The sequence below is a fragment of the Anomaloglossus baeobatrachus genome, chromosome 4, assembly GCF_048569485.1.
Source record: "Anomaloglossus baeobatrachus isolate aAnoBae1 chromosome 4, aAnoBae1.hap1, whole genome shotgun sequence".
NCBI lineage: Eukaryota > Metazoa > Chordata > Amphibia > Anura > Aromobatidae > Anomaloglossus > Anomaloglossus baeobatrachus.
This window is the reverse complement of record NC_134356.1, coordinates 539,903,795-539,917,221: the sequence shown is the minus strand read 5'-3', so window position 1 is coordinate 539,917,221 and position 13,427 is coordinate 539,903,795. Positions and strand designations below refer to the sequence as shown.

The following is a 13,427-nucleotide window of genomic DNA, read 5'->3' as shown; positions in this document are numbered from 1 at the left end:
CCTGATGGTTTCATTTGATGTAAATATTTTTCCTAATTCTATATCATGATGCTATGGGACCCTTGTTAGGCCGGTTTCACATTTCTGGCATTTTGACGGAAACGGAATCCAGCACAGATGCAGTACAGTTCATTTATTTACAGTGGAAACACGACATCATGCGGTTGTGTGCGTCATACACTACCACATGTGTCCACATGGTGTAGTGCTTCCACTGTAAATAAATGAACTGTACTGCATACGTGCCGGATTCCGTTTCTGTCAAAACGACGCAAATGTGAAACCGGCCTTAGTTGAGGGGTCAGTGAAGAAGAAGAATTTGATGGCGGGCTCCCTTCCAGCCGCACTCACTGAGCTTGATTAATATATTTGTTAGTTGGTAGAGACCTATGCTTCAATAAGCCAGGTGGGGAGCAGCAAATGGGGAGACATTCAAAGGATAAAAAAGAAATAAAAATACTTCTATAGGGGTTTGGCTATTTTAATTTTTTTTTTTCACAAATATCTTAATGAAAGTGGCTTTTAGTGTTTCATGCTGTCCATGATTTAGGCAGCAAAAATCAGCTGACAAGTACAATGATATAAAACAATATATGTAAAATGATGTCTATAGAACATATACAATGACCTATTGACAAGTGTTATGAGAAGCATAATAAAATATATATCTATTAACTAAAAAAAATCCATGATTTATGCAGACTAGTTTATGACATTATTAATACCAGAGACGAGCAATTTTATTTGCCAAATATAAGTGCTAACGTCAATACACTGCTGATTGCTTCTGAAATGAGACCTCTAGCTTTTTATATTTAGTAGTTAATTGTCTGGAACAAATAGACACTATTCCAGTGAAATCTCCAATGCACCTTTGTCATTTTTTTTTTATTTCCAGAATGCGCTTAGCTTATGTCATCATTTATTTATGTATTCCATTAAATCTATGACATTCTAGAATAACTAAACAAATAGTAAAATGAATAGGATATTGCTTTCCCGATCCGCACTCTGGCAATGGACAGGAATGGACGCTCCGCCGGTGGATTAGCTGCGGCATTATCTCACCATGATATTTCACTAACAGATGTTCGCTTTAATTGACTGTCTGCAAGTGAGCACTGATGTGAAATCTGCCATAAATGTCTGTTCTAGTTCTATACAACACTTTCGGAAAGACATGAACAGACTTAGTAGTTTTAAAGCAGGGTAGAGTGAATGAATTTTATTTGTATGTATTATACACTTATATGAACCATTAATTACAGAAAGTTAATGATTATCCCGGTATGTACTACCCAATGTAACTGACTGTTTAGAATGCATTCACTGGTATTTCAAGGAGAATCAAGTTTTTGACTGAAATGTTACATTTCCTGCATTAATCCTGAAGGAAGGATCCATAGTGCTGGTTAATCCTTGCACCTTCTTCTACATTTTACCATGGACACTACTTCTCTTTCCCACCTATCATGCATGGAAGTGCATCATGGCCACAGTAACTTGAATGAAACTATGTTTTATTTCCTTGTGAAATATGGGAAGAGATAAAAAGCTTCTCCAGATCATAGTCTAGACCTGTAGAGACCAAACTGCATTACAATTTTAAAGAAGGATTTTAATGTGTTCCGCAATTTTAAAGAAGGATTTTAATGCGTTAATAAAGTCTTTAAGAATTTTTGAGGAACGGTGTGCAGGATTCCTTCAACCTTTTCTTGCAGAGATCAACCTGGACTGATTATGAAGTGTTGGCATGTCCTAGTGGTATGCAATCATTTCTCACTTTTAACGTTTTTAGAGGTCTATGTTTTATTTGCCCTGTTGTCATGTCCTTTATTTCCTCAAGTAACTGTATTGAGGTGAGTGTGTGTAAATTATACAAATTCAATACTCTTTTATTAATTATCTGTTAATTTCCCATTTCCTTTAGCAGTAATTCCGAATGACTGGATAGCAGCAGTATACAATTTATATGTAATGGCCCCCAAACAGGGTAATAACTATAAAACACTGCTTGACCCAGGGGCCACTTTCACAACACTTATAATCTCATAATCACCACTTAAAATACTGTATCAATTAATACTTTAAATAAATATAAATAATACATATTTGCATGAAAATACTCTAAAAATCTGTATTTAACATGGCTTCATTCCATCAAGTTTTGTAATAAAACAGTTATGATGTTTTCTGCTTGCTAGATACCCTTTATGTATACATCTTGCCTAGAGAAGTTGTAGGCCTTATCTACTGCCAAATTGGCACCACGCCAAAATCTGCAGCTTTGCATGTTTGAGAATAGTCACAAGTACATGACACTGAGGTCACCAAGAGCAAAGTGCATATCCCTTTCACAAACTAGCTTCTGCTTTCTGCGTACAGAAACTCAAGAAGGAAAAAAAGGAAAAAAGATGAACAGAACAGGACATAGATATGGTGGGATTCAACTGGAATTTACTGTGCCAAGAGATGTACATTGCCATATGCATTACAATGAGCATCTCTATAAAACTCACTGCTTGGAGGTTAACTTGGATGTCAGTGTCATCTGTACAGAAATTACTTGGAGAGAAAGATCTTCTGAAGTCTTAATACAAGAGTCAATTTCACCCAGTCAGAAGGAAATGAACACATTTTTTCTGTTTTATGTTTGGAATGAATTTGTGCCAATTTTTCAATATTTCAAGTCCCAACCTGTTAGCAGTCTTTGGGATTCAGCTTATTTCAATGCCTTAACAGCTACAGTAAGGAAATTTGTCATCGAGACGCTGGACCGCACTATGACTTAGACAATTGACTTTGCATTTGCCAGTTTTCTCTTCAGACAAGATGGAATAGTTAAGTGTTGGGCTGTGTCTGTGCTCTTCAACATAATTGATTATTACATTTCCTCATCAACCTTAAAATTTACATTTTCATTGCTAAAATTATCAAGTAGCAAATCAAGAACAGATTTAATCAACTATACAAGTACCTGTATCCAGCATTGTAATTAATTGTTAGATAATATTGTGCCAACCAGTTATGGAATATATCACTGATATATCAATCATGGTTTGAATATATGAACTACTATATGGCAATTCATGATGAATGATATCATACAGTATATCGATTACTTTTATTTTGTTACTTATAAGAAAGATATGGGCAGTCCTCTTATATGACATTCCATCATAATACTATATTGTGTATTACAAAAGATAAAACGCCATCACTGCAACCTCAAGAAATAAGAAAAAATAGATGAAGCATACAGAACTATATTATATCAGACGATTGTCAGACCATTTTGCTTTACAGTTCTCTACTAAATCAGTTTTCAAATATCTATTTGTTACATTAGCAAAAAATAGCGAGTAGGATGTTGCACATGTAGTGCCAAGATTTTACAAATTTTCATTGCCAGATAACTAAGTGGCAAGTTAGTCTGGCACTGAAGACCCCTGGAAAGCATTGTAAGGTAGTGTATACTGAGCACACTGTCTAAGATGTAAATCCAAACCAGTATGGAATGTACACACGTAACAGCTGCATCAAGGACATGGTATCGTAGATGAAGCTAAGGTCTTGTGCCCCATAAGTAGATACCAGTGCCAACATTTTTTAATAGTAGGTGGAGGCTGTATTTCATTTGGGCCCAAAGCTTAAAACTACATATCTGGGAATTAGTCTGTACTTAAATCAGATAGGAGTAAATGAAACCTAACCACTCCAAATCCTAGGTTGGATACTGGAAAATGTGTTACTGTCTATATACTTATGAGATGACAAAATAAATATAGGAATGGTACATTCTGTAGATTAAATAATGAAGGTGCCCCTACACAAAGAGACCAACAGTTGTAAGTGGATGTGGATATATTGCTGATGTCTTCCACTGAGATGGTGAAGTAATGTCATTTTTATTCTTTTTGTTGTTTTACACTCACATACACATATATATATATATATATATATATATATATATATATATATATATATATATATATATATATATATATATATAATGAACAAGGGACGGGAACTGGATATTTACATAAGCAGCACAGTGATTTATGCCATTTTTATAGGACTACAAAACACAGACATAAAAAGCTATGGAAGGTCAAAGAAATAGCTCTCAATGGTAGTAGAAAGAACCAGCCAGCATACAATACAAATATGCAACTGGTGTGGATTCAACGACAAGCATGGATGTAAAGAATGTTATAGCAAAACACTATGGGTAATGGACATATACTTGGCATTTAAAGGCCTATGTTACCGTGCCATTTTCTGAACCAGAATCCATGCTAATTGACTTAGTCTGTTCTTTTCTAGATTGATAATATTAATATGCATCAACTAAATGTTTACAGAATGCTCATGTCCCTCCCATGGGCTCTATTATTTGGGTCAGTCTTCATCCTCTGTACTATGAGTATTGATGGTTCCATTGTTTTAGTCAATAACTGCTCAGTTTTATAGATAAAGTATTTGAAGATCATTTTCAACCTCTCCATTATGAATCTGATCTTGTTGCCCCATGGATTCACAAGCTTATAATGGCATATTCATAATACACAGACTTAAGCTGTCAGTTCCAATCCCTTTTTACCAAAGCCATTTTAGTTTTAGATATTATCTTTTTGTTCTTTTGCTTCATTTTGTTTAGTTGTCTTTATATCCATCATGTCAGGTTTCGTGCAGAAGGTGTCATCCAAACCTTGTAAATGTAAAAGTGGTTGATATTTTTCTTGCCTTGGTGATTTTTGGCGATTCTGGCCACATAAGGGTGACATACTTTTGGTCTGTGTCTACATTTAAGAAAGTTTTAAGTAGTTTTGCCAATATCAAGATTCCTCAGGGGTTCTGAAAAGTATGTTGCTTCCAGTGTCTTCAATGATTATATCCGCATGATAAGAGTAATTATTTTTGAAAAAGCAATTTGTATGTCCATAAATTATGAATTTTATTCTGACTACCTTCATTTCATTATGTTGCAATTCAAACAATTGCTCTTCCATTATAATTCCACCATTAGGTTCAACTATGTCTGGATGAGTTGTATTCATGCCTGTTATTTTGCTTGGTTTCTTTCTGGGTTTTTGGTATAATTATGGCAAGTGATTTCCATTTGTACTGGAATGGTTTGAGCAGTAAGCCGGTATGTTTTCCATCCTATCCTCAGATTAAGTCAATGGATTAAATGAAGTTTATGTTTTGTAGCATATTAAGAAAAAAAAAAAACATGATGAGTAAAGTGAAGTTACTTTGACTATGTATATGTTATTTTACATCACCTTAGTTATGATTAGCCTACATACATTGTTATAAAATTTCTCCTGGGAAATAAGACTGAAAATGGGATGGTGGCATTGAAATATCCCTCATTAAAATGTCCTCCTCTATGTTTACATAAATAATAATAAAGACATTTAAGTTTATTTCTCTAGATTTTTTCTTTTATGAAAATAAATCTGTCCTCATATTAATAGGATACTTCTATAATTATGAATGTAACATGAATGTGGGGGTCACTGAGAGCTGACTTCCCATAGAACTGTAATTCAGACCTGAGACACACTACATTAAAACAAAGACATCCCCCAAAACACCAACAGTAGGAAGGACAATGACACAAAAACTATCCTTTCCTTACTAGACATTTCTCTTGACAGAATTTTTATATTTGCGTACTTGTGTAAAAGTTTTATACCATTTGTAATACCGGTTACAGGTATAAGGTGATCAAAATTACAATGAATACTTAGATCACAATGGTGGTTGTTTTCCCTTACAGTGGTCAAATGCCACTTTTTTCCCAAGAGATGTAAAAAAAAAAATATTTATAAAAAAACTGATCTGAAATAAAGAATCTGTTTTACCCGTAGGTACCAATTAATTTTCCAGAAATCAGAAATCCTATACATTTTGGAGTTAACAGATTACAAAAATTGTTCATAAATTTAGAGGTTTCGTAGAACAGTAGGTAAATGTACAGCTTTCAAAAAATGGCTGAATTGCTCTTCCTTCCTCATTTCAGTTGCAATTTGATGCTGTTTCTTTTATGAGTATACAAGCAGATCATCAAATTTCCAGACTCCTATCAGGGAGAAAACACATTTGGTTGCTGCAGTCCACCACTGTGTATGCAACAAAGGTAAAATGCTCCATTGACTATGTCATCTTAAGGCTTGATGCCACTGTGGAGTTTCCAAACAGGATTGTCTTTATGCATTTAGTTAAGTACTGAGCTGTGCACACTGGTTAAATAGGAGCAAAAGGACGACTCCATATCCGTTGTAATAATTTACTCCCCAAATTCCTTAATTTTTCTTACAATTAGTCTGTAACAGCAGAGACTTCCCTCACTGTTGTATTGGTGGAAGATGTAAAAAATTCATCTGCTTTTACAGGCTTTCTTCTGTGTTATAATGTGTTGCAGGCACTTAAGTTTTTTTTTTTGTTGGGTTTTTTGTTTTTGTCTTTTTTTTTCCATATGAAGACATTTTCTTGGAAAGCAGGATAAGGGAATATGAGGGTAAACCAGGGTAGAACAATTTAAGAAACCGCCTTGCTAACCCAGAATGTCCAAGTAAATTGGAGAAGCCTTCCCTAGGACTTGAAGAATCTTATAGATTTCTTTGATATTTAAGCGTAGCTGTGGCTCTCTTTGCCAGCACCCCAGCATAATGTCAAAGATTTCTTTTGGAGCCACTCGTGGTCTCTCTAGGACACGTCCTTGTGTGATGCACTCAATAACCTGAAAAAAAGAGTATTTGAAAAATAATTAAAAAACCTTAATTCCTGTGACATAAAGGAAAACATTTCTATTTAATACCAATAAGATAATTTCATATTTATATTATGAAACTCTTGTAAGAAAACGTAATATCTAAAATCTCTAGGCCATTAAAGCTTTTACCATCCTTTCTTTGTTACATTTCTCTAATAATATCTATTAAATTGCCATGTGAAGCAAATTAAAAACCCAATAATTTAAATAATTATTTGAGAACAGTACTTTTAACAAATTTTGCCTAATTCAAATTTTCAGGGGAATAAAATAAATTTGTAATATATCTTATCAAATAATTTTGCTTCTTTCTCTCCCTATAAGCCACAAGCACCTTCCCTTTTCCTCACTTCAATTCACTCTCCACTCTGAAAAAAAACAGCTCAACTCTGTCTTGCTCTAGATAAGATGAACTGGTAGTACAGTGAGGAGTCAGGTTACAACTTCTATTATACTTTATGTAGTGGGGATGAGGTGGGAGGATCAGAGTAAGAAAATAACCAGATAAGTCGAGTGAGAAAAGATCATTCTGAGCTTTCTAACAAGTCCTTTAGCACACACCAGTTCTTGATTTACCACTACACTGCTCAGTATGGCTTTATAATAGTTTGTATGTTTCTACTCTGTGTGTTTTCTAAGGAATGAAGAGCAAGAATTCCTGTATGTGTGCTGAGCTGTGTATCAGAGAACATAGCAACTAGTCTCCTCCTACCAGCTAAAAATCAACTGCAAATTGAGAGACAGAGAAACATAGGGTAAATTGGTCAAAATGTAGGATACAAATCATGCAATGCCCCCCCCCAAAAATGTTATTCTTTATGTATATACAACAGCTTATTCTAAAAAGTTACTTGAAAGTACAGTTACCCTTTAAAATTATTTGACTGATCTTATATTTTACACCAAAAATGTACAAAAAGGAATTTTGAAGTGTAAAATTAAAAATGTTTTGAGGTTTTTTCCAGCAACATTGGAAACAATTTTCCTCCACCTATGGAAATATTTGAAATTTTTAGGATCGCTAAATAAAACTCTAATGACCATGACCATATTATTATCGCAATAAAAATGTAACTCTGGTGCACCAGATAAGAATATAAGATGTCCGGAATAAAGAATATGGGACACTTGCTTTCTTTAGTGATGCTTTAATGGGAAAAAAATAATAAAACAGATACAGTCCATTCAGTCCAACGTTTCGGCCTATCAAACATTTGGCCTTCATTAGGGAAAAATTATCTATATGAATAATGCAAAGTGAGAGATATTCATATCTAGCAAAAAATTGCAAAACAGGGCTGTAGACCTCTGATCAAGATATAATCGAATAATCTGTATGAGAGTGATTGGTCAGGGATCCATTTTGAGGCCTATGTGTGGAGACTGGAAGCCAGGCAGAAACTGTTCACTCTAGATTAAGTTGAACCAGCAGCAAGTCATTGAGATGAGTAAGGATCTATAGAGGTGTTAATGAAGCATCGTATGTATCCCACTATATGTCAGGATGTAGGTGAGATTTCATGTATATCATAATTCCAATGCAGTAAATGTTGTAATTAGGGTCCTTTTCAAAGAGAATATCTCACCAACTGACACATTATAGAGGCATAACATGCATCCTGCTTTGTTCCAAGGTATTAGAAGGGTAGAGACAGTGAGGGTCCTCTTTTTCAAGGAATGATGTCACAATAGACCTCAATCTTCAGTAAAGTTTAGGGTGGCAGTGAGGGTCCACTTTTTCAGGAAATGATCACACAATAGATCTGAGCCATCAGTAAAAGGTTAGGGAGAACAGGGTAATTCCAAGTGGAACTTCAAGGAATACAAATACTGGGCTGGAGTGATGGCGAGGCACATGCAAGGAAGCCTCCTGCCGGTCCGTGCAGTCCGTTGGTGAGATATTCACTTGGCCACATTCATACATTACTAGAGGCTTTTGCAAATACAAATCAGGACTCTACCATTTTGTGGTGCCTGATACAGTAAAGCACCATTCCTGTTTCACAATAGTCAGGGTTTCACAGCCTGACTTGTGCCGTCCATCCACTAGCATGTGGCTATAGAGCCAGATTACCCCATGGGTGATACTACCAGCTCAGCCAATATTCTGACGCAACATTGGGTGATGATGAGGAGGATGAGGAGGAAGAAGAGTTTTTTCCCTGTTCTACACAGGGGACTCTCAACCCTAGCTTCATGTCTGTCCAGCATGGATGGGTTGGAGAGGAGGAGGTGGAGGAGGAGTAGGCGAGTCAGCATGAGGAGAGGATGGGTATTATTGATCCTCCTGGTGGGGATAAAGAACCTTTGCCTGTTTGCAGCTGGGCCCACATGGCACAGTTCATGTGTAAGTGTCTGTGGCCAGACCCTCAAGTGATACACATTTTATTCAACAACCTTTACTGATTGGCCACCTTTATGGACCCACAGTACAAGGAGAAATTTCCTTCTCTCCTTTTGAAGTCACCAAAGGGTTGCAGAATGGAATCCTTGAAGAGGGTCATTGTAGATCAGTTGCTGAAAACATCACCCTCAGTCAACGCAGGTGGCAGAGTTACCGACTCTTTTCAACACCAAGGATTAATTGGGAAAGACACCAACACCAGGTCCAAGAGACGTGGGGTGAAAATGTGTGAAAACTGGGCAATTTTCAATAAACCAGTACATCAGCAAAGGCTATCTGTGCCTGTAACAATGCTAAGGAGGGAGAACTTGCACAATATTGTCAAGCGGTACTTAAGTGACCATACCTGCATCCTTTCTGATGCTTCAGTTCCTTTTAATTATTGGGTGTCCAAGCTGAACACTTAGCCCGACCTCTCATTATATACCTTGGAGTTGCTGGCCTACTCAGCTCCTAGTGTGATGTCAGAGAGTGTTTTCAGTTCTGCAGGGGCAATTGTCACTGATAGGCGCTCACGCCTCTACACAGAAAATGCAGATAGACTTACTCTGATTAAATTCAACAATGGCTGGATTTCTCCACAGTTTGCAATTCCTTCAGATGAGAGCAAGCCAAACTAAATTCCCCCAAATTGTTCTTTTTGGCTACTGCTGTTAATGTTAACCCCTTGCCATAAAAATCCATTTCTTTCCTTCGTCAACCATGACTCAGGCCATAAGGCTAATTTTTGTAAACAATATGCACATTGTGCAGTAGACAAACCAGGACAGTACTCCTACTTCAGCTTAATTACAATTTGTCGTTGGAGGCCCTTGTGATGGGGACTTCCTGCGTCAACCATGACTCAGGCCATAGGGCTAATTTTTGCAAATACTATGCACATTGTGCAGTGGTGGACAAACTAGGACACTACTTACTCCAGCCTAACTATTATTTGCATTAGAGGCCCTTGTGATGGGGACTTCCTGTGTCAACCATGACCCAGGCCATAGGGCTAATTTTTTAAAAAATGCACGTGCGTGTGATAACCGTATCCTTTCAGTTCTTTATACGGTCTGTTATACATCCGTGTGCCTTCCGGACTGCCCAAAAAAATGGAAGGAGGGTTACATACAGTGAAAAGCTAGATCGATAGATAGCTGGATAGATAGATAGCTGGATGGATAGATAGTTATAATGTCCCACTCCCCTACATTTTGTAATGTTGCACGCTTTGGTGCCTTTCATGTGGCACTAAAGGGTGCTTAGCCTTGTATTTAGAAAAAAAAAATAATTTTTTTTTTCCTTGGCTGGTAATTCAAAACAGAGAACACCCCACACTGTTATTTTAAAGTAAATACAAAAGTTAAAACAAAAAACATGGGGTCCCCCCAAATTGGATCACCACCAGCCAAGGTAAAGCGGACAGCTGTGATCTAGTATTCTCAGACTAGGGAGGTCCATGGTTATTGGACCCTCCCAGTCTAAAAATAGCAGGACGTAGCCACCACAGAAGTGGCGCATCCATTAGATGCACCAATTCTGGCACTTCGCCTCCAGCTCACTCCGTTGCCCTGGTGCATTGGCAAATGGAGTAATATATGGGGTTGATACCAGCTGTGAAATTTCACCTGGCATCAAGCCCTGGCATTAATGATGTCCCAGCATCTATCAGATACCTGACATCACCAACCCAGTCAGTAATAAAAAGATATACAACAAAAAATTTTATTTGAAAAAACACCCCCCAAAACATTCCCTCTTTCACAGATTTATTGAAAATAAAAACAAATCCGGGTCAGGCGTAATCCAATAAGGGGGTCACATGACAATCCATTCCATACTCACTGTCCCAGTCAATGAAGAACAGAATGTTCCCCATTGGCTGGGAGGGCAGTGCAGTAACCTGAGTTAACATCATTAGGTCAGGCCAGGTCATTGCAGGACATAAGAAGCGCCGATGTCATGAACTCGTAAGGTCAGCGGTGCTTGTCACTGAGTTCCATGGCCGCCGCATTCTCACGTGAACTGTCCTGTGAGCCCATGACATCCCCTCTAGTCACAGTGTTGGGCCATCTGTAAGACTTGATGTGAGAATGCAGCATCATGGAGGTCCGTGACGAGCGCTGACGTCACGAGTTTAGTGGAGATCATCACAACTGGTAATGATCTAAGCTAACCTCCTGATGTCGGCGCTCGTTATCCCGCAGCTGCTTGCACACTGATGTGCGAATCACTGCAGGGCTGGCCAGGGCAGTGCGGCATACACTGCAGTGGCACCGATAAACTGAAGCCACAGGGAACTTCTTCCGTGTTGATTCAGGGGATTCCAAAAACCACATGTGAGTCAGAAATGCATGCAGGCATCTTCTCCAGGTTCTCCTCATTCAGTTTCATCACTTTCCTATCCATTTCAGCCTTTTCCTCAGGCCCCCAGACCATTCTGCTGAGACCAGCAGAAAGTTACTTTTATTTCCCATTGACTTTTATTGTACTTGGTATTTGGAACGAATACACGAGTATTACAAAGTACTCGTTACGAGTGTAGCGATTACGACTATTACGGCACTTGCTCATCTGTAATTCAAGCTTTTTTTTCTGTGACCAGTTAGTTTTACGTTCTTTGACCTTATTGAAATCTGATACTTTTTAGGTACATTTTCTATTTTAAATAATGAACAAAAATGTCCTGTAGTATAACAGTCCGTGATCTCACAGAAAGACTTTGTTTATGACTATAAGCTCATCCCTAAGTGCTTTTTCAATAGAGGATGTTTACCGGTCAGTAAGCATGCTACAGACGTAATCAAAGGAGACACCGCTCTTGTTTGTACGAGTGTAAAGTAAGACTGTCAGTTAACTGTGCTGACAGAACTAATTTAATGTTTAGGTGATTCAGAAATACATTAATTTCCCATGTGGTGAAATACAACATAAGTTAATTGATTGGGAACTGTAAAACATTGATGTCTATCTAACGATCAATCTATGTGCCACAAAGGCCAACATATCACTCACCTGATGCCAACTAATTCTGGGATTTATTATTTATTGGACATGCTACACTACCATTCTAAAGGTTGCCATACAAACAGTCTAAAATTGGTCGAAAGTAATGAGATGAACAAAAGCAATTGTTCATAGCGAGGATTCCAACAACAAATAATGGTTTTAGTCACTCACTGATACAGTTTCATCATTTGTAAAAAAGATGGCTGCGCCTCCATTTTTTTTGTCTGATTTACTAGCCCACAGAAAATGTTTTCCTAAAAAACTTTAATGGAAAATCCCCGCCAAAATGGTTGTTTTTCCAATGTTAAAAGCCAATATAGACTAAATATGTAACACAAGAAAGTCCAGCTCAAATGAACAGTTTCTTCTTTATTTCTTGAGAATTTCAAGTACACGGGACATTACAATTTTCATGCGAAAGCCGCTATAATGGCATATGCATATTCCATTATAGTAGCTGTCTCGTGAGAATTTTGATGTCCCGTGTACTTGAAATTCTCAAGAAATAAAGAAGAAACTGTTCATTTGAGCTGGACTTTCCTGGTACTTGTTCAATTATCAGGCTGTGACAAGGCTTTTGTCAGGGCTCTAAACAGAGAGTGGATGCAGAGATAGTGAGTTGGATTTGTTGCTACTTTTATATAGACTAAATATACACCTAACTGTCCCTGACTGCTTTGGCAGAACGATTGTCCAGGAGGCAATTGATTATTATTTAACTATTGTTTAACCATAAACCTATGTTTATCTAATGTGTATGTCTACCTTTATGATTCAGATTGTGAATTATAGCTTAAAGGGGGCTTTACACGGTAGCGATATCGCTAGCAATTTGTAGCGATAGCGAGCGTGTAAGTACCCGCCCCCGTCGTGCATGCGATTGTTTGTGATCTCTGCCATAGCGAACATTATCGGCAGCGTCACACATAGTTACCTGGTCGGCGGCGTCGCTGTGACTAACGAACAATCCCTCCTTCAAGAGGGAGGGACGTTCGGCATCACAGCGACAAGACCGCAACATCACACAGCGACCGGCTATTCAAAGCGGAGGGGCGGAGCTAAGCGTGATGTAAACATCCCGCCCACCTCTTCCTTCCGCATTGGGGCCGGCGGCAGGTAAGGAGACGTTCCTCGCTCCTGTGGTGTCACACATAGCGATGTGTGGTGCCGCATGAGCGATGAATCACAACGCTAAACAATCCTTACCGATTTTTGAGTTTGGGATGACCTCTCCATGGTGAACGATTT

The 13,427-nt window shown here is 37.8% G+C and overlaps 1 protein-coding gene across 5 annotated transcripts in view; it reads right to left on the bottom strand.

The window, feature by feature from the left end:
- Positions 1 to 266: 266 nt before the first annotated feature.
- NTRK3 (neurotrophic receptor tyrosine kinase 3) overlaps positions 267 to 13,427 on the bottom strand; it is a 1,080,464-nt gene continuing 1,067,303 nt past the window's right edge. For all 5 annotated transcript variants that reach the window (XM_075345946.1, XM_075345945.1, XM_075345948.1 and 2 more), the window contains exon 18: positions 267 to 6,751. In XM_075345946.1, the coding sequence (XP_075202061.1) occupies positions 6,566 to 6,751 (186 nt within the window). In that variant the 3' untranslated portion in view covers positions 267 to 6,565. The remainder of the gene's footprint in view (positions 6,752 to 13,427) is intronic.